Source organism: Trachemys scripta, chromosome 3 (genome assembly GCF_013100865.1).
Source record: "Trachemys scripta elegans isolate TJP31775 chromosome 3, CAS_Tse_1.0, whole genome shotgun sequence".
NCBI classification, from domain to species: domain Eukaryota; kingdom Metazoa; phylum Chordata; order Testudines; family Emydidae; genus Trachemys; species Trachemys scripta.
Genome location: NC_048300.1, coordinates 115757819 through 115776950, shown reverse-complemented (window position 1 = coordinate 115776950; position 19132 = coordinate 115757819). Strand labels below are relative to the sequence as shown.

At 41.6% G+C, this 19132-nt stretch overlaps 1 protein-coding gene across 1 annotated transcript in view; it reads right to left on the bottom strand.

The window, feature by feature from the left end:
- CEP85L (centrosomal protein 85 like) overlaps positions 1–19132 on the bottom strand; it is a 160086-nt gene that overhangs the window by 36487 nt on the left and 104467 nt on the right. The window contains exon 4 of the mRNA XM_034765794.1: positions 2586–2707. Within this exon, the coding sequence (XP_034621685.1) occupies positions 2586–2707 (122 nt within the window). The remainder of the gene's footprint in view (positions 1–2585; positions 2708–19132) is intronic.

The window sequence follows — 19132 nt, the reverse complement described above, 5'->3', positions numbered from 1 at the left end:
AGCGACCTGGAGAGACAGCCATAATTTAGACAGACCCTGCTCCCCTCCCCCAGGCTTATGTAAATTATGCTACTCCAGGCCTCTCCAGCCACTGGAGTAGCCCAACTTCAGGAAGATGTAAGGGTGGCTTAAAGCCACCTCAGCCCACCCCTTCTCCTGGCTGAGAATTCTGTGTGGTGCCTCCTGGAGGTGCAACACAGAAGCTGCTCCAGGAACGATACTACATGCTGTAATCTCAACTAACATACTCTATTATCGAGGACAGTGGCTCAAAGAAAATGGTAACTATTTTCTCTTTGTCACAGTCAAAGACTAAAATGAGTCAACCCACTGGAACAGATTTCATACGGGACATAATTCTATTGTGTCCATAAAATTGTGTCCAACTGAGCTACACAAATGCATTAGAAGAAAAGAGCCGTTGGCATTAAATAACAGAGCAGTAAAATATTCCATGACAAACATCCATCATTCCTGTAGTTGGCCAATCCCTATCTATGTCCTGTACACCAATTGTTAATGAGAGGTTTCAAACACTTCACAATTAGTATAGCCTACACATCTTTACCAGCTCCTCAGAGGCAAGAGTCTCTATTAGAGATGGACACAAACCAAAATCCCAGTATCCAAATGCTCTTCGACATTCAGATCCAAACTTCGTGACTCAAGCTCACATCTGTTCCTTTAATGTGAGCTTCATTAAACTTAGAATTTTCCCTAAAAGCACATTTTCTCCTTCAAAGCTTCATTCAGCCAAACATCAAAAACTTCAGAAACTGCTACAAATCTAGAAGGTAACATTCAATTGCAGATTGCTGCACACCAGCGCAAAGGGGCACCAGACCCTGCCAAAACAACAGATGCAAAATCTGCAGACATTTCTCCGCTGCTATAATGATCAACAACCCCCACAACACATCTTTCAAGATCCATGGGCCCTACACATGCATATCACAACATGTGGTGTACCTCATCCAGTGCACTAAATGCCCCATTAGCAACTACATGAGTGAAACCAATCACTGTGCTCTAAAATAAACGCTCCCAGGAAAATGATAAAAGTCAAAAAACAACCATATCACCTGTGGGTGAACACCTTTCACAAAGTGATCACTCTATATCTGAACTATTAGTCCTCATCCTCACAGGAAACCTGCACAATACTTTCAAATGATGAGCCTGGTAGCTTAAACTCATAACTTTCCTAGACACTAAAAATCATGGTCTGAACAGAGACACTGGATTTATGGTTTATTACAACAATCTGTAACCCACTAACAACACCGTAGCTGCTTTCCCCCTCCCCTTTTCTCTCTGTGACTGGAGAGGTGTTAACAGGCCACTTCAACTTGAATGGTCCCTTCAAATGTGTTAGCTAGTTACACTAAACAATCTGTTCAAACCTTGTATTTAGCAGTGACACTGAGTTAGCCCATGTCTACACTACAAAATTATGTCAACCCAACTGACATTGACATAGAACCACCGCAGTTATTACATCGCTTACGTGTGTGCACACTTGGCTCCTTGTGTTGGCAGCACATGTCCTTACCAGGAGCGCTTGTATCGACTGTAATGTCAGTATCGGGCATTGTAGAACAGCTCCTGAAAGCCCAGTAACAGTCAATGTAAACAACACAGTGTCTACACTGACACTGCATTGCCCTAATTACATCAACCATGACTCTACGCTATTCGGAGAGGTGGTGTTACTAAATCGGTATAGAGAGGCACTTACATTGGCAGGAGCCAAATTTAAGTGAAGACACTTCCACAGCTAAATCAAAACAAGGCAGCTTACACCAATCTAATTGCGTAGTGTAGACCAGGCCTTAGTCTCTCAGACCTGAAGAGCTCTGTGTAAGCTCAAAAGCGTCTCTCTCTCACCCGCAGAAGTCGGTCCAATAAAAGATATTATTACCTCACCTACCCTGTCTCGATAATGGTCCTCTTCTGATTATTTCATACCACAGATTATAAAGGAAGTGTTTGTTTAGACATTTATTCTGGATTTATCATTCTCTGAATAACTCATAGGAATCTTTGAATGCATTTTTACCAATTGCATACCTCTATGGTGCCAATTTCTCAAATCTTTAAGAGCTGGGTTTGACTATATCACTAAACAACTGTAGCATTCACCCCCACTTTAACTTTTCATGGGGAAAAATGTCTCAAGAATGGGTTACAAATAACCAATTTTTGTCTTCCAAGTCATTTTCAAGGAATTGTTCAGGCTGAAAAAAGGAAAATTATGGTTTTACAGCCAGCCAGTTTCTTAAAGATCTGTTTTTTGTAATCTTAGGGGCAACAGTCCTAGACAGTGGTCTCATTCGCTTTTCTCTTGACCAATGTCAGTGAAAAGACAGACAAATTATACTATGTCCTTGATCCTGCAAAGCCACGCGCACACACAACTGCACGCACCGACTAGTCCCACTTGTACATGAGTCTTTGGAGGTCTGAGTCCTAAAAACCTTCTTTGAACCAGGTCTTTTTGAAAGACAACATCTGTAGTACTTTCTATGTCAATAGTCTGGTCTATTACTTAAGACTGCAATTGAAGACAAGAAAGGATTACTCACCGATCAATCACAATTTCTTTCTGTCTTAGCAACCCTTCTTTGATTTTCATAAGGGATTCCCAATTACTGAAATCCTGATAGCCTGTACCTGTGTAACCTTGACGAGACGATCCAGTCAGAACCTGCATTTTAAAAAAATTATATAGATTAGTTCGAAGAACAGTAATTGTAACAATTTTTTCCGTGTTCTATGAGTTTCAAATGTAAAGTTCTTTCTGAAGCATAAAACATTCTTGTATTTAATTTTGCAGTTTTAATTAAAGGAAAACTGAGCAAAGAATTAAGCATACAGTAAAGTTAACATTTTTTAAAAAAAGCAAAGAAACTGATCCAAAAGAGCCCATTTTCAAACTCATCTTAGATTACTCTGAAAATATTGTTAAGGCAATATCCTCTAAAACTAGAACTGGAGGAAAAAAGGCCATTGAGAGGTCAAATATTGTGGTTAAAGGGAAATACTGTTGTATGCTGATACATATTTTTATGCACTTGCTGCAGTTTTTTGAGCAAAATCAAAGGATTTCCTGATGGTATTAGAACGGTGGTTCTCAATCTTTCCAGACTACTGTAACCCTTTCAGGAGTCAGATTTATCTTGCATACCCCAAGTTTCACCTCATTTCAACTGCTTGCTTACAAAATTAGACATAAAAATATTTAAAAAGTGTCACAGCACACTATTATGGAAAAAAATACTTCCTTTCTCATTTTTACCATATAGTTATAAAATAAATTGATTGGAATATAAATATTATATTTACATTTCAGTGTGATAACTGAGCCCAGGTGGCCGGGCTGAAGCATGTAACTTACCTTCGCAGTGCACCCTGTGGCATGGGGTCCTGGGCAATTGCCCTGCTTGCCATACCTTAATGCCGGCCCTGCACTCGCAATTCTCCTAAACCTATCCAGGGGTTGGAACCCCCCCAGGTTGAGAAAAACTGATCTAGATGAGTTGAGTATGCTGGAAGACCTCTGTGTACCCCCAGGGTACACATACCCCTGGTTGAGAACCATTGTATTAGAGCACTTGGCACTAGATTCACAAAGGTACTCAGGTGCCTGACTCCAACATTTTAGGCACCATTGACACTCACAAAATCATTGATCAGCTGCCATCTAACCCTGTAGGCACCCAGCATTCCCTCCGGTGTACGTGCACAAAAAACTGCATGAGTCTTGACGCCCAGCTTAAGCCCTGGTGAGATCCTCAAACTAGGCATTCCCCCACCTATCTCCCCAGCAGAACCAATCCCAGATATGCTCTGAGCATGCCTAACCTGCACACAAGACAACTGAGGGGGAGCAGTTTGGGAATTTCTGGGGCTGTGGGGATGTGCATGTTGAGAATGTTGAGGGCATGAGTATGTGTCGCAGCATATCCTAACCCCTGGGGCTATTGGGTATGATCCTATGGAAGAGGTGGGAGACCTAGGTTTGAACTTGCATACTGCCTGATTTGAAGCAGAGACTCCCGCATGCAGGTGAGTGCCCCAGGCTATTCAGTATTCTGGGGTGTCTCACTCTCTCCTGATGAAGTTGTATAATTTGTATAAATAAATAGTTAAATATTCACTGAAGCAGAGACTTGAACCTTACTCTCCCATATCCCAGGGAATGCCCTAAATGCCAGGCTATAGAGTCAGACTCTCACTTTCTCTCTCTCTGGCCCACTGAATATTTATATAAAAGGAATAACTCCAACAGGAGAGAGACCGCGTTCCAGAATACCCAATAGCCTGGTAGTTAGGGCACACAACTGGAATGTGAGACACCTGGGGTGAAGTCCCTGCTCCAAATCAGACAGAGCAGGGATTTGAAAACAGGTCTTCCCCATACCAGGGGAGTGCCTAGCCACTGAGCTATTGGATACAACAGGGAGAGAAAGTATCTCACGCTCTTCCCACCCCTCAAAAAAGGCCTGAACTGGCTTAAGTGCCTAACTCGAGGAGAAGGTTCACGGCTGAGAAACCAGAGTGGAGATGGGTGCCTCCTTCAGGGCCTGTCAGTCAGGTACCAGGTCAAAGGGAATCAGGTGCCCAGGGGTGCCTGACCAATTCGTATAGTGGCAGTGCTGAGAGCAATTGAACCAAACTGTAAACTCTGTATATGACGGAAACCACTTCAAGCCAGGGGGTGCTTCCACACACACACACCCCGCCCCCCCGGGCACCCCTAGTTACAGCATCTATGTAGGTGCCTAAATACCTTTGTGGATCTGGGCCTTAAGTCCTGCTCCTTTCCTCTGCATTTCACTCTGCTATCTTAGGAGGCTCCCCATTCAACTTTCTGGCTTCTGTGGATCCCTTCCTTAGGCATCTAACTCTCCTCATACAACATATGGGGAACCTGGGTGCCTGCCTTGAAGCGGTGACTCACTAGGCAGCTGGGCACCTAGGAGTGTTTCAATGCCTAAATCCCTTTGGGAATCTAGCCCTTGGCATCTTGAGATCTTCAAATATCATTTTATCATCCTTCAGTCAACCACTAGATTTCACCTACAATGAATTACATGAAAAAAAAGTATGTAATCCCCATGAATATATGTGCATTTAAAATATATATAAACTGGGTTTAAATTCAACATACAGATGCTTGAATTGTTTCCCATCAGTCCTAGTGTGGGGCTGAGAGGGGTGATCATTTGGATCTGTGACATAACGATTAGTAAATTTTAGTATTTAATTTGATGATTTAACTAGTTGATTTGGTATTGATTTGAAAGTTGCATTGTTTTATTTTTAGTTTGGTTTATTATTAGTAATTGTTTTGGTGATATGTTTTCCTGATTTTATTTTCAAGTGGCTTAATACATTTTTAAAAGGTACTGAGTCATATTTCTTTTGATAAATTACAAGAGTCAAGAATCTTTGAGGCCCTGGGTGGATATTGGCCTGTCAATCTAAGTCAGACCAGCTCCCTCTCATTAGTCTTTGCTTCTCACAAGATCCTAAAATCATTGTCCCATCATTCCCTCCATCAATTTTTTTACAGGCCTGGTTCATGGGATGTTGTGCCCCAATGCAAAAACACTAACAGAATCGGTTTTGCATGGCCACACAAAGCATGTCTTACAAAACTTAGCTATACCAATGACAAGAGGCTGGATTGCATAATAAAAATCAGTAAAGGCGGCCATATTTGGTGGCACATAGCATTTCCTTTGCTGGTTCTCCCATTACAGAACTGCCTGCCTTTCTACCCCAGCTATTGGACCCTTTTAGGCCACAATCAGACAGAGAGGAAACAATCTTGAATCTTACCAGATCAGATTCCCTACTTTAGCACCTTTCCCTGCCTCTCAGAGCCAGGGATTCTCTGCCTTCCTAAGAAAGCTCATTAGTTTGATATGTTGATGCAGTGTCCTGTGCACTGCATAGCTATGAAATTGTCAATGCTGAGATCACAACTCTTGCTGTGTGTGATACAGCAGCCTATTTCACTAATGACAGTGTGTAAACTGATGGAATAACTCACTGGAACAAAAAAAATACAGTTGCAGTCAGCAAGGTCTTTTCCTTGAGGGACAAGGTTTATAAAAAGAAAGCAAAAATAAGTTAATATAAGCAGAAAAGAAGTGTTAACAGATTCTCCAAAGTTTGAGGTTCAACCCAGTCACATGACATGGGTGTGGCGCATAGGTGCCGGCTTCCTCTGGGCCTGGAGGGTGCTCAACCCCTGGCTCCGCCCCCACCCAACCCCTTCCCCCAAACCCCCACTCCCATCCAGCCTCTTCCCACCCCCACTCTACTCCAGGTCCTGTCCCCACCCCACCCCTTCTCCCAAGTCCCCAGCCCCGCCCCACCTCTTCCCATCCACGCCTTACCTCTTCTTACCCAGTTTCACCCTCTCCTCTGAATGTGCCTCATCCCCACTCCTCAAAAAAAGCTGATAGTGGTGGGCAGGAGGCACTAGGAGGGAGGGAGAGGAATTGATGAGCGGGGCCGTTGGCGGGAGGCGCTGGCTGCCAGTGGGTTCTAAGCACCTGCAAATTTTTTTCCCCATGAGTGCTCCAGCCCTGGAGCACCCACAGAGTCGGCGCCTATGGCGTGGAGTCTAGCCTTCCCAAAGGCATTCTCTCCCTCCTGTCTTCAAAATAGCCAGTCTACAGACCTTCCCTTGAGTGTCTGAGTAGAAGGAAAGAAAAGTTGAATGTTGTCAACTTCCTATCTGCATATTCTATCACAGGATGGCAGGGTCTTGGATCATCAAAAGAGTAAAGGCTTGTCTACATGGGGAATTATTCTGAAATAGCTATTCCAGATTAACCTCAGGTTATTTTATTCCAAAATAAGATCATCCACACAGGGAGTTAATTAGGAATAGCTATGTCACTTTCATTTGTACCCTACCTTAATACGAATTAACTTCTCAGTGTAGATGAGCCCTCAGCAGCCGGTATTCATCTGCTAATTCAAATCTGGCCCCATAAGCAATAGGCATGACACAGAATTTGTGAAGCACTTTGAAATCTACTGATGAAAAATGCTACATAAGAGCTAGGTATTATTATTAATTATTATTATTATTATTATTATTTAAATTGTTGGGCACATCTTCCAAAGGAGACATAAAACAAAAAGACTCTGAGCAACTTCAGTCAAAGATCTTAAAACACTTTTTACAAAGGAATGGGTATGTTGACCAGATTCCAACAAGGGCAATTCTACATAAAGCTCCTCTTGTACTTTCAACTGGCAAAACTATTTTTCAGTTCCACTCCTAAAATATTTTGCATAATGAAATAACAATATATAAATTAAGACTGTAAATGAATACAAATGTCGTATCATTGCTTGAACAAGGCAAGTTCTGGCTCTTATAAAATTGACTTAGCCAATTTTAGACAGCCTTACGCCCAACTCAATGGCATTTCGGTTCGTCTGTCTATCTGTAATGAGGTAACTTTTGAATGCCACATCCAATCAAGTCCAAAATTTCAGGCAATGTTCTAGACACCAATGACTAGAACCCTCTTGATCTCGGGGGAAATCGGAAAACTGAAAAGGGTGAAATGGGGCACATGAATTTTCTGCCAGGTCTTTAGCACACCAAGCCTCAAGCACCTCTCCAATTGTCTATCAATCAAAGAAGTGGTTGATGGCACTAATTACACTTTATAGCATAACAATATTCCCATCTCATATCTGCTCACCCAGTAGATTAACAGGCTGACCCCCCAAATTACTCCTTTCCCAGAGAAGAAAAAGAAGTATGGTGGAGGGGGAAGAGGGAATGGAAGTATACACAGAAAACTCCTGATGGGCGAGGGATGTTGGGGGGACCCTGGCCTGGGGATGAAGGAGTTAAGGTTTAATGAAGGATTGCAGAGTCTCTGCCCTGAAAATGGAAGATTCTACTATGGGAGGAAACAGGTACTCAGAGCCCTCTGGCATAGAGGGGAATGAAAGGTACGGGTGGGGGGAAGCAAGCAAGAATGGTGGGGCACACAGAGCTGCTGCTATGGGGGAGGGATGAGGGACCCTGGTATGAGAGAGTTGCAGGGAGTCCCTGAAAAGAGAGGGGGATGGGAGGATGGCACACAGTGAACTTGTGGGAGAGGAATGGAGAAATGCAAGGAGCACCTGGTGTACACAATGAGCTTAGTTTACACAAGTTACAAAGTGTGCAACTCCCTAGTCTTTAGAAAAGCACCTAAGAAAGGGCAGGGGGGAGGCAGAGATTAAAGTGAGTGATTTAAATCTTGCCCCTTTTATTTGAAAATTATATGGAAGCTTCCAAATATTTTTCTAGCTGAATATTTCAGAACAAGTCCACTACATAAATCCACTGCAAAAACAGCTTTAAAAAAATAATTTAGTAATGTGCACCAAAGCAAAAAGCAACACAAAATATACTTCACACAATAAAACGACTATGTGCCGCGTCTGTCAGGGATCTGTCAATGCCACTTGAAAACAAGACAGAATACACATTTGAAAGTTAAACATATAACGATAAATGATTTGCCAAATAGTTGCTATACGATGGGGGATGTGTCAAAATACATACATACAGTACCGAAGGTCTATTTATGCGACTTTCACAAACAAACTTTTTGCTATTGGAACATATCCATTCCCATAGACTGCATAATGTTTAGAGAGCATCATAATTGTCTATGAAACCTATCAAACCTAGGTGTTTTTACTGGTCATTCCAAACTGACAAATTATTTTTCCATTTCTTGTATCCTTTTCGTTTTGTGCTATAAATACTTTAATAGTGCCCAGAATAACAAAGGCTCATTTCACTCATTTAGAGCACATGGTGTTAAATACTCCCAACAGCTTTCTAAATAGTTTGAATTGTGTGATGATAGAAACACAGGTGGTCCAATTACATTTGAGAACTTTTTGTCCCTTCAAGCCCTCAAATCATGTAATGAGAATACAGTTTGTTTTTAACAGCAGATACAGTAAAGCCAACAACACGTTCCCACTTCAAACACCATCACCCTTCACTGCAACTAGAAAAGATGCCCATCCAAAACACCCAACATTCTTTTCCAACTGTCCTAGAAAACATGACTATTTTTGCTAGCTGGCATCTCTTCCAAGCATATCTCACTCAGATTGAAAACATCTGTTCAGTTAAAACAGTATCCTTTGCACACGGACATCCAAAGCCTCACTAGCTTGTTTTTGAACAAGGGCTTGGCCTTGACTTTCAGGACCTGGCAAGCCTTCAAGTCACAGCTAAGACAGCCATTTGCTGGAAAATAAAAAAAAAAAAATCTTTGCTGTACTGGCTTATATGCAAATATTTATTGTTGGGACACAAATTACTGACCAATACCATCATGTTTCCTAACAGTGGGAAAAGGATTTTTTCTCTAGACTCCCAAGATACTAACATTCAGATAACTTAACCAGATATTTGGAATCCAATTTTCAATGACAATATTAAAATCTCTTCCTCAACCAAGCTCATGCTTTTTGCCTCAGCACATATAATTAGATGGGGCCAAAATGCTGAGGGCCTATGTTGAAAAAAAAAGTTAAATGATTTTTCAGATAATCTTCCCTGAAAGTTGTATTTTAATAAGTTATTAAAATATATTAAACTTCTACTTTACAACAATAAAGTTTCCAGCTGCTCACTACGGTTTCTCACAACCAGCAAGAAGCCAAAATTATATTGTTTAAGTAAATGAAACTTCTGACCAGTTGCTTGCAGTCCAATCAAAACATCACACTGCTTATGGACTGTACATAGCCCCTTTGTAACAATGTAATTTACAGACATCATCATGTAAGGACATGATACCCGCCTCTGCAGAGGGGCCAAGGTGATGGAACAGGTGCAGCTCTGCTGCACAAGAGTGGCAGGATTTTTCTTTTTGGGGGGAAGGGTGGAAAGGAGGTGGTGGTGAAGGAGTTATGAGGAGGAGCAAACCATAAACCTTGTGGCATGCATCTCAACTCCACAGCAGTTCCCATATCAACCTAAAAGGCTTAGAGGGGGAGGGGGAAAGGGAAGCATAGAGACACTTCTGTTCTCTTCTCTTCTGGGCAGGATCAGGTTAGGGCTTCAGTAGTGGATCTGGTTTAGCTCCATGGCTGCTCCATAGTCTGCAAAACAATAGCAAGGGGGGATTTCTTTAACACCCTTCCCCGTCACCTGCCCATACCTCTTCTCAGCCATTGGTCTATTTACTTAGGCTGAGCATATGGGAGTGGAACTGCTCTTTAACACAACACCCCTGTAATGTAGAGAACTATATACCTATTTCACTGATGGATAAAACGAAGCACAAGTTCAGAGACTTACACCCAAAGTCACACAGAAATCAGTGGCCGAAGGAGGAGCAGAATGCAATAATCCTGACTTGCAGTGTCTGAATTCTAACCATCTATTATTTCACTGAACCTAGTGCCTTTGCTATACAAGGATAAATGTGCCGCCACATAGCAATATATGATTTGTTAAATTCTTAACAGGGAAGACTAGGGGTATGTCTACACTGCAATCTGAAGTGTGACTGTAGCTCAAGCAGACATACCTACACTGGCTTTACCTGCATTAGCACTGCTAAAGTTAGCAGCGCAGCTAGCAATGCAAGTATGTACTCAGAATCCCGTGTGTGTGTACTGCCCGAATTGAAGTCTGTGCTACCACTCTTCACTGCTCTTTCAAACAGCACCACATCAATGCACACTAGGGAACTTTTAGTTCATACCAGTAGGGCCTATATGGGTCAGTTAATGTGCAACATGCAAATCATATCCCTCTAGTGTATGTTCCATGTATACAAACCCTAAGGTATGATAAAATCTGTTAAAGCCTCTGCAAATCCAGCACATTCTGGGTCAGAGTTTGTCCTAAATTATAACCATGCAACCCTACGGATTTCACTAGTATGTAATGGAGCTCTGCAGAGCTGCTGTTAAGTCTAGTATTCTTCACTTAATAAAGTTAAGAAGTGTTAAAGAAGAAAAGTAAATGATCAAAAATATCAGAAAACAGCAACAGGAAATAATGGGATTCATCTTAGAAAAATGCAATCTAATACAACTTGGGAAATACATATACTTGATGTGAGGATGTAACCTGGAAAGCAGTTACAAGAGATATTGTGGGTTAAAAATGGACACTAAAAATTACACACGTTTGCAATATAACGTGGCTGCAAAAAAAGGTTAATGCAGTTTTGGGCTCCATAGACAAAAATCATCAGATTATGGAGGAGAGAGAGTAGAAGATAGCCCTTTATATATAGCTCTGGTGTGAACCCATGTGGAGTACTATGTTCAGTTCTGGGCACCACATAACCAGAAAGATATTGATGTACTGAAAGGAGTTTGGAGAAGAGCAACAAAAAAGATCCGGGACCTGAAGGGACTGATTTATGAGGAAGGATTAAGAGCCCACATGCATAGTTTGGAGAGATTTAATAATCTGTAATTATTTCCATTGAAAGAGGGAAATTATTTAATTGGTGCATGCACCATGCACAACTGAGAGTCGTGAGATGAAATTACAGAAGTGAAAATGTAGGCTAACAACAGAAAAACCTAATGACAGTGAGACACAATAGGTAGTGCAAAAGTCTCCCAAAGGAAGTGGAAACCAACTCACTTAATATTTTTTTAAAACTACACTGGACTAAGAACACTAGAGAAAATAGAGAATAAGCCTGTAATGGCAGAGAGATGGTGAGGATGACTTAATAGGTCTTTTTCTACCTAATGTCTACGATTGGGATTGCACAGGTGTAGCTGACGGCAGAATTCACCCCACTGTGTCTACCGAAGTGTCTATTTAAGGAGCAAGCACACGTACTGTAAAACATACCCACTAATAATTACGAAAGGGTCCACATGAACGTGCACACAAGGGATTTCTGCAGAACAAAAGGCTAGAATGACAGTTGCATTAATTGGTATCCCATTTCATAGAAGTCAAAATTAACACTGGCAATTTTGAGTCTAAAGTTGGCAAAAAACAATACAACACAAGTTTCCTTTCCCAGTTAAGTGTTATCGTTTTGAGCATTAATCTCGTATGACTGTACATAACAGATTCTAAAGTGATACAGTTTAGAAAGTAGCACATAAAATATTGTTTCAAGTATTCTTCCTCCCTCTCGTCCTCTCTTTGTAGTTGTTGTTTAGATTTAGTAGTGATAAATAGTTGTTTTGCTTTGTAAGGCTGGTCAAATTTTCCTCTACTCTATTAAGTGGACCTATATTCTTGAATTCCATTGTATAACTGTTTAACATTATTCAATAAAAATATTTATTTAAAAAAAAAATGCTACTTAGGACAGCTTGTGACCAACAATGCTATTATTGCTGTTTTTGAAAGCAACTCAATAACTGATAGAATAAGGCTTTCAATAGGAAAAAAATGAAAAGGTACCAATGTACACAACACTACACTGCATTGTAAAAGCAATATTTCTTCCAAAACATTCAGTGACATTTTCTTAGTACTAGTGTTTTACCTAGCCATGAACTGGAATGGTATATTAAGCATAAGACATGATTACACACTGATTTATTTCAGAATAGAAAGGTGAAAGAAAAGAACTAGGAGAGAAATATAAAAATATATTGTACGAAGTAACAGGACAGAAACATACAAACTATTTTGTTTTCATTAAGGTGAAATTAACTTTCACTTGCTTAGTCATACTTTATTTTCAGAATGTTAACAGTGGAAGAAGAGGAGACATAAAATAATTAGAGGCTTAACAGACATGTTCACCAGTAGGACTTTGAACTTTTTAAATTTTTAGATACATGAGCCAAATGAGGGGGAATACGGAGGGAAATATCAACTTATCAATCAAGTCAACTGTAAGGGACTTAGGATCTCTAAATGTTAGTTTTATTGCACTAAATGCACCAATTAAAGAGTGCAAGAAAGAGATCAAAACTGGCATTTGCTTTAAGTCAGTGTAATGGGTTATTGTCGCCATGTACACCTTGTACATGGTAGGTTGCTACTAGCAGTCCTGGCTTCTGTACCAGATATGGACTGGCTACAGAGCTTCCGAGAGAGAGAGAGAGAGAGAGAGAGAGAGACTGACCAGATGTGTACCCTATAAGACCCTTTAATGCACTGCCAGGAATAGCTATTGTGAGCTTAAGGGAGGTACAGGACACATAGCGTCATCTAATGGTTGATCTGTATAATACAGTTTAGCAATCCATTACAGTTGCAATGTATGCAATCTTAGGATCTGACACTGCTGGCACCCTATTACTGGACACAGTGAGCACTATCACGAATAGCTCCATGACTATGTGAGGCCAATGGACCAACTTATGTTATGCGAGTCCCAGGGAGGGATCCTGAGACCCTACATCCAGTAGCAGCAGGGCTGAGCCCCATCTGCATGCATTTGTATGTGGCAAATGACACTGCGGTAGGCTCCTCTGAATCTACAAGTGGCTAGAGCCAACGGGCTGTGGAGCAGGGAGCTAGGCCCAGCCCCACAGAACAGAAGCGCTGCACAGGGGGAGTGAGGGGCAGAGTCAGACCCCCTCCCCAATAGTTTCACTGCCACTCATGTCTTAATGTGTCCTTCACGGAGGCATAAAAGGTACCATGTATGGAGGTCACTATTAGCGACAGACACCCTACACGATAAGCAGTACCTCAAGCCTAGCGAGTGCTGTTTACTATTAAAACAAACTTGAAAGTAGAAAACAAGAATTAAAAAGCACTTAACAGGTGTGAACTGCTAACTAACTGTTGACAAATTAGCTTTCTCCTGAATTAGCTACCTACACAGAAGAAAACCCATGAGGTAAACCTCACAGTGGGCTCTGATGGGCAGTGAGAAGGAACTCAGCGGGACAGGGAGGCACCGACCTTATATAGCCTCAGGAGGAGCCATAAGGAGGTGCAGGATACAAATGTCTCCTCGACAAGTACTGCTGCAAAAAGCTCTCCGGCTTTGGCATTCTGGAATAGATGTGTGCAACCATGTGAAGAACTGCTCAGGAGGGAAATACAGCTAGTTGTTGAATTAGGCAATTTCCCAACAAACTGAGTAAACCTACCCAATAAAGAGGACCTGTGCAAGGCCCTATGAGCTATCTGAACTCCTAGCACAGCTTTACTGGGTGCATAGGGAGCCCCTGAACTGAAATGAGTTTTCTCTACAACAGCGTCTTGCTCAGAAGTGTCTGGATAGCCACAAGTAGGGGTCAGCTCTTGACTGTAGGAAGCAGTGAACACTGAACTGCAAATAGACCCAAACTTTCACTGCACAAAAGCTATCCCTTTGATTAGTTTCTTTTACTAGAAAACAGACTGAAGGGCATCTTTGGCATTTTTGGTTTAGAATTGGCTGCTGGAAGTTTTGGCTTATGCGTTTGATTGTTTTGACCAAGGTTTCAGAAAAACCTATCATACCACTCATTTGCAAATAATTATCTTGGCATATTGATCCCATATTACTTAACAGGCCAGATGAGTGATAGCTGAATATTTCTGATGTCCCAGAAACATTTCAAATAAACATGTTTGCATAAAAATGATATCCAGAGACCACTCAAAGTATTTTTGATTTTTCAAAATATTCTTATTGAGTTTTTGTACCATGACAATGCAACACTGACAGACCCTGGTTGTCGGCAGGCGGGATCGAACCCTAGGACCTCTGCATGAGCCGCTACAGCATGAGCTAAAAGCCACATGGCTCTTAACCAAGACTGTAGCAGACTCATCCATCTCTAGCTGGGCTAGGTGCCACCAGACGGGAACAGAATGCAACATCAAACTAGACACTATACCAGGAGTCGGCAACCTTTCAGAAGTGGTGTGCCGGGTCTTCATTTATTCACTTTAAGGTTTCATGTGCCAGTAATACATTTTAATGTTTTTAAGAAGGTATTTTTCTATGTCTAGAACATATAACTAAACTATTGTTGTATGTAAAGTAAATAAGATTTTTAAAATGTTTAAGAAGCTTCATTTAAAATTAAATTAAAATGCAGTGCCCCCCGGACTGGCGTCCAGGACCCAGGCAGTGCGAGTGCCATTGAAAATCAGCTCGCGTGCCGCCTTCCGCACACATGTCCTAGGTTGCCTACCCCTGCCCTATACAAAGATTATGAAGATGGTCTCTGCTGCCCCATACAGCTTATGATCTACGTAATTCTTATTTTGCTCAGAATCTATCCACCCACTAATCTACATATGTGTGTGTTTATGCTGCACACATCACTATGGTAGTGAGTTCAGTATGAACACCTAGATAAAGAGATAAAAGGTATCACTTGGAGCTATGGATACCCACGTTGGCAGTGAGAACATTAGTTTTCCTCTCATGGCATGTTCTATTGTAAGAATGGCACCAGTGGTGATCTTACCAACAACAAAATCTCTAAAAAAACTAACCAAGAAGTGAAAAGAATATTAACTCTGAAAATACAGTTTTGTAAGGTAGGTAACAGATACATATTGTCACGGGTAATTCTTTCATAGCACAAGAATGTTGCCTCATTTGTGGCATAGTGTCAGGCACTCAGTTATGCTCCACAACTTTCTCATCTATGCCACTTCTGAGCCAGCACACTCTTACATAGTGAAAGAGGTATTCCCAAAGCTGTGGACTTGATTATATGCCTCCTTCTACATATCTACCTACTAACAATAAAACCATGACACACAAAAGCAACAGACATGTCATTCCTTTACAGTCTGCGCCAACACCAATATTATTTTGTTCAGAAACCCCTTCCATTTATATTCTGGCAAATGTTATGAGCACAAAACACTTCTAGGTGCCACTTAATAGGACGTGAAGACCAACAGTGCCTGGAATTTTCCATAGATAACAAGTGGGTCTTTCCTAAGTATAGAAGCACATGTTTAATTAAGTGATTATATTATCTTCCCATTACATTTAAACTCAAACATTTTTTTATTGAAACATTCTGGAGACAAAAGGGGCTTTACTCGGTTAACGGCTGTGATTTTTTTTCTTTATTCTCTGAAGCTGTGTGTGATACAAGTTGCTAAAATGATTTCTTCAATCCACTCTTCTAAGCTAGAAAGCAGCATAACCATAAAAAATGTAAATATAGTTATTCAATGTGAAAAGCAAGCACTAACGTTAAGACCAAAAAATCATGCACTCAAAAAGGTCAGGAAAGAGTTATGGCTGATTCATCATAAGTTGTTTTTAATATTATAGTAGCACACGGAGACCCCGATAAGGGATCAGGGCTCCTATTGTTTTAGGCATTGTACATACAAAATATAAAGACAATCCCTGCCCCAAAGATTTTCCAGTCTATACATATGATAGAAACAATAGATGGCTAAAACAAGTGAATGAGAGGGAGCACAAGATAAACAATGAAACCATTATGACTAGCATAATAAATAACAGTCTCAGCAAACCAACTGCCAAAAATTTGCAGTACCTGTAAATTCATTTATCAGGGGCCATCTCCTAAACACAGCCATCTTTAAACAAGATCTGAACAGAACTATATCCAGTTAGGGGATAAGTATGTGCTATCAATATCGCCATATCCCTAATTTATCTAGGGCATGTAATAATTAGTCACTAGTTATCTCTACAGTTGACCCTGCTGCCAGTGGTGGGCAGAGGGTATTACCATATAGGGGAACAATCTGGGCCTCAGACTACCAGCCAAACAGTTTAGTATCCTGGGAACATCATTAAACTGCAAGTTCCATGGGGCAGGGACTGTATTTCATTTCTGTACAGTGCCATGTACAGCCTACTGCACTACACAAATAGCGATTATTCAAGAATTTCCCCTAGAAATTAGGCCAGAATTTCTGGACTCTATTTTATACCACCTTGGGCCTGATTTTTCTGAGATGCTGAGCATCCACCTTTCCCAATAATTTCAGCTGGAGTTTTGGGTGCTCAGCACTTCTAAAAAAAAAAAAAAAAATCAAGGCTGACATATCAAAATCAGAGGACACTTGAAAATTCTGGTCTGAAGCTTTCGCAGGCTCATAATGGACTAAAAATTGCAGACAATCTGGCCTCTGACAGAAAAATCCATGCAACTATGACCCTGACAAGTGTGGAACAGAGTCAAGCAGATTGCGTGTGGAATACGTGAAAGTTTCTAATTGTTTGGCATCACTTCAGATAGCGAACCTCTTCCACTTGACATTATGAGGGGTACTTGAGACACACTTGTCTCTAACAAAACTAGAAGTTCGATATATTTGTCCATTGGAGGGCAATCCTGTCTGTCTGTGAAAGTGTTTTTCTTCCTTGCAAGAGATGTCAGAGGCAGGAAGTCTAGCTGGATAATACCAAAATTCAGGCCTTGAAGGCTTCTTAAGGCAAGGAGAAAGATTCGACTAATTTCCACTTCCTAATGTATGATAATACCTACTACCCATTATATAGTGCTCTTCAGAGTCTTGCACGCATGCCCAGCCCCAGCCCCGAATCCAGGTGTGAGGCAGGCAGGCTCAGCCCGACAGGATCCAAGCGTGGAGGAGCTTAGAGTGAGGGGATCCAGGCGTGGGGTGAGAGGGTTCTGTGTGGGGCAATCTGCAGGCAGCTCAGTCGGGGGTCTGGGTGGAGGGGGGTCTGGATGCACAAGGGCTCACTGGGGGTTACAGGTTCACGGGGAATGGGATTCTGCAGGGGGGTCCAGGTGAAGGTGGTTGGGGCTCAGCAGAGGTGTGTTAGTTAGGGGGCTCAGTGGTGGGATCTGGGTGCTGGAAGTGGGGTTCAATGGAGCATGGGGTCTGGATGCAGCTGATTGGAGCTCAGTGGGTTGGAGATCTGGCGGGCTCATCAGGGTGGTCCAGGTGCAGGGGGGGATGGGGCTTGTCGGGGTGTGGGTTGGAGTGTGGAGACCTCAGTGGGAGATAGTCTGGGTGCAAGTGTGAGGGTCCAGATTCAGGGCGGTGGGGCCTGGGTGCAGGAGGGCTCCAGATGCAGGGGGTGAAACTCAGCAGGGGGGGTTTCATGTGCAGGGGGCTCCGTGAAAAATAAAACTCCCCTTCATTTCAATCAAACAGTCCAAGGATTTACTAGACTCTAAAGAGCATACTTTCATAGGTCACTGAGTGATAGGAAGCAGTATACATGTAATAAAATATACAGGTTTAATATATGGAGATATACCTATCTCATAGAACTGGAAGGGACCCTGAAAGGTCATTTAGTCCAGCCCCTTGCCTTCACTAGCAGGACCAAGTACTTATTTTTGCCCCAGATCCTTAAGTGGCCCCCTCAAGGATTGAACTCACAACCCTGGGTTTAGAGGCCAATGCTCAAACCACATATTCCATTGGAATCTGTTCTTATTGCTTAGAGATGGATCCAAACTAGAGTCCCAGATTAAAGTTCACAGTTTGACACTTTCTATAATGGTGTGATCCAAATACTCCAAAGTTTTGAACACTCTGGCTCAGAGACAGATTTCAACCCCTCAAACTCACAAGTATTTGGGGCGGTGGGGGAAGCTGGGCTCCCCCCCGAGGTGTTACCAAAGAACCTCACAGGAAGCAGCTATACTTCATATAAAGTCTTTAGTATTTTTTCTTGCTCATATACATGTGAAATGAATGACAAGAAGTTAACACTTTTATTATTAAACTGAAGAAATTCTGTATAAAAAGTGAAATTGTAAAAACTAACCAAATATTTTATTTATAACTATTTGGGAAACAAAAAGAGAAATGGCTAATGGCTGGTAATCCACCAAGAGCTTTTCACTCATCTTTGTATCACCATCCCATACAAAAGCAAGATGAAGATAGTGGGGGAGGAAGAGAGAGGGGAGTAAATGACAATTTCTTAAATTTGGAAAGTGTTAAAATTTCCTATTTCAATATTTCACACATGCACCTGGTAAAGCAGGGATGACTAAACAAGTGGCCTGCAAGCCAAATACAGTCGTTTCCTTCTGAGGAGTAAATCCATGGAAGCTAAAAAAGACCTCTTTATGCCACCTCTATCTGAATCTGAATGACGTGCCCCAAATGGAGCATTGCATGAGGGCACCCATGCCCTCCATGAGTACTACTGCATATTAGGATGAAACTTGCTACTACAGTGTTCCCTGTGATACAACTCTC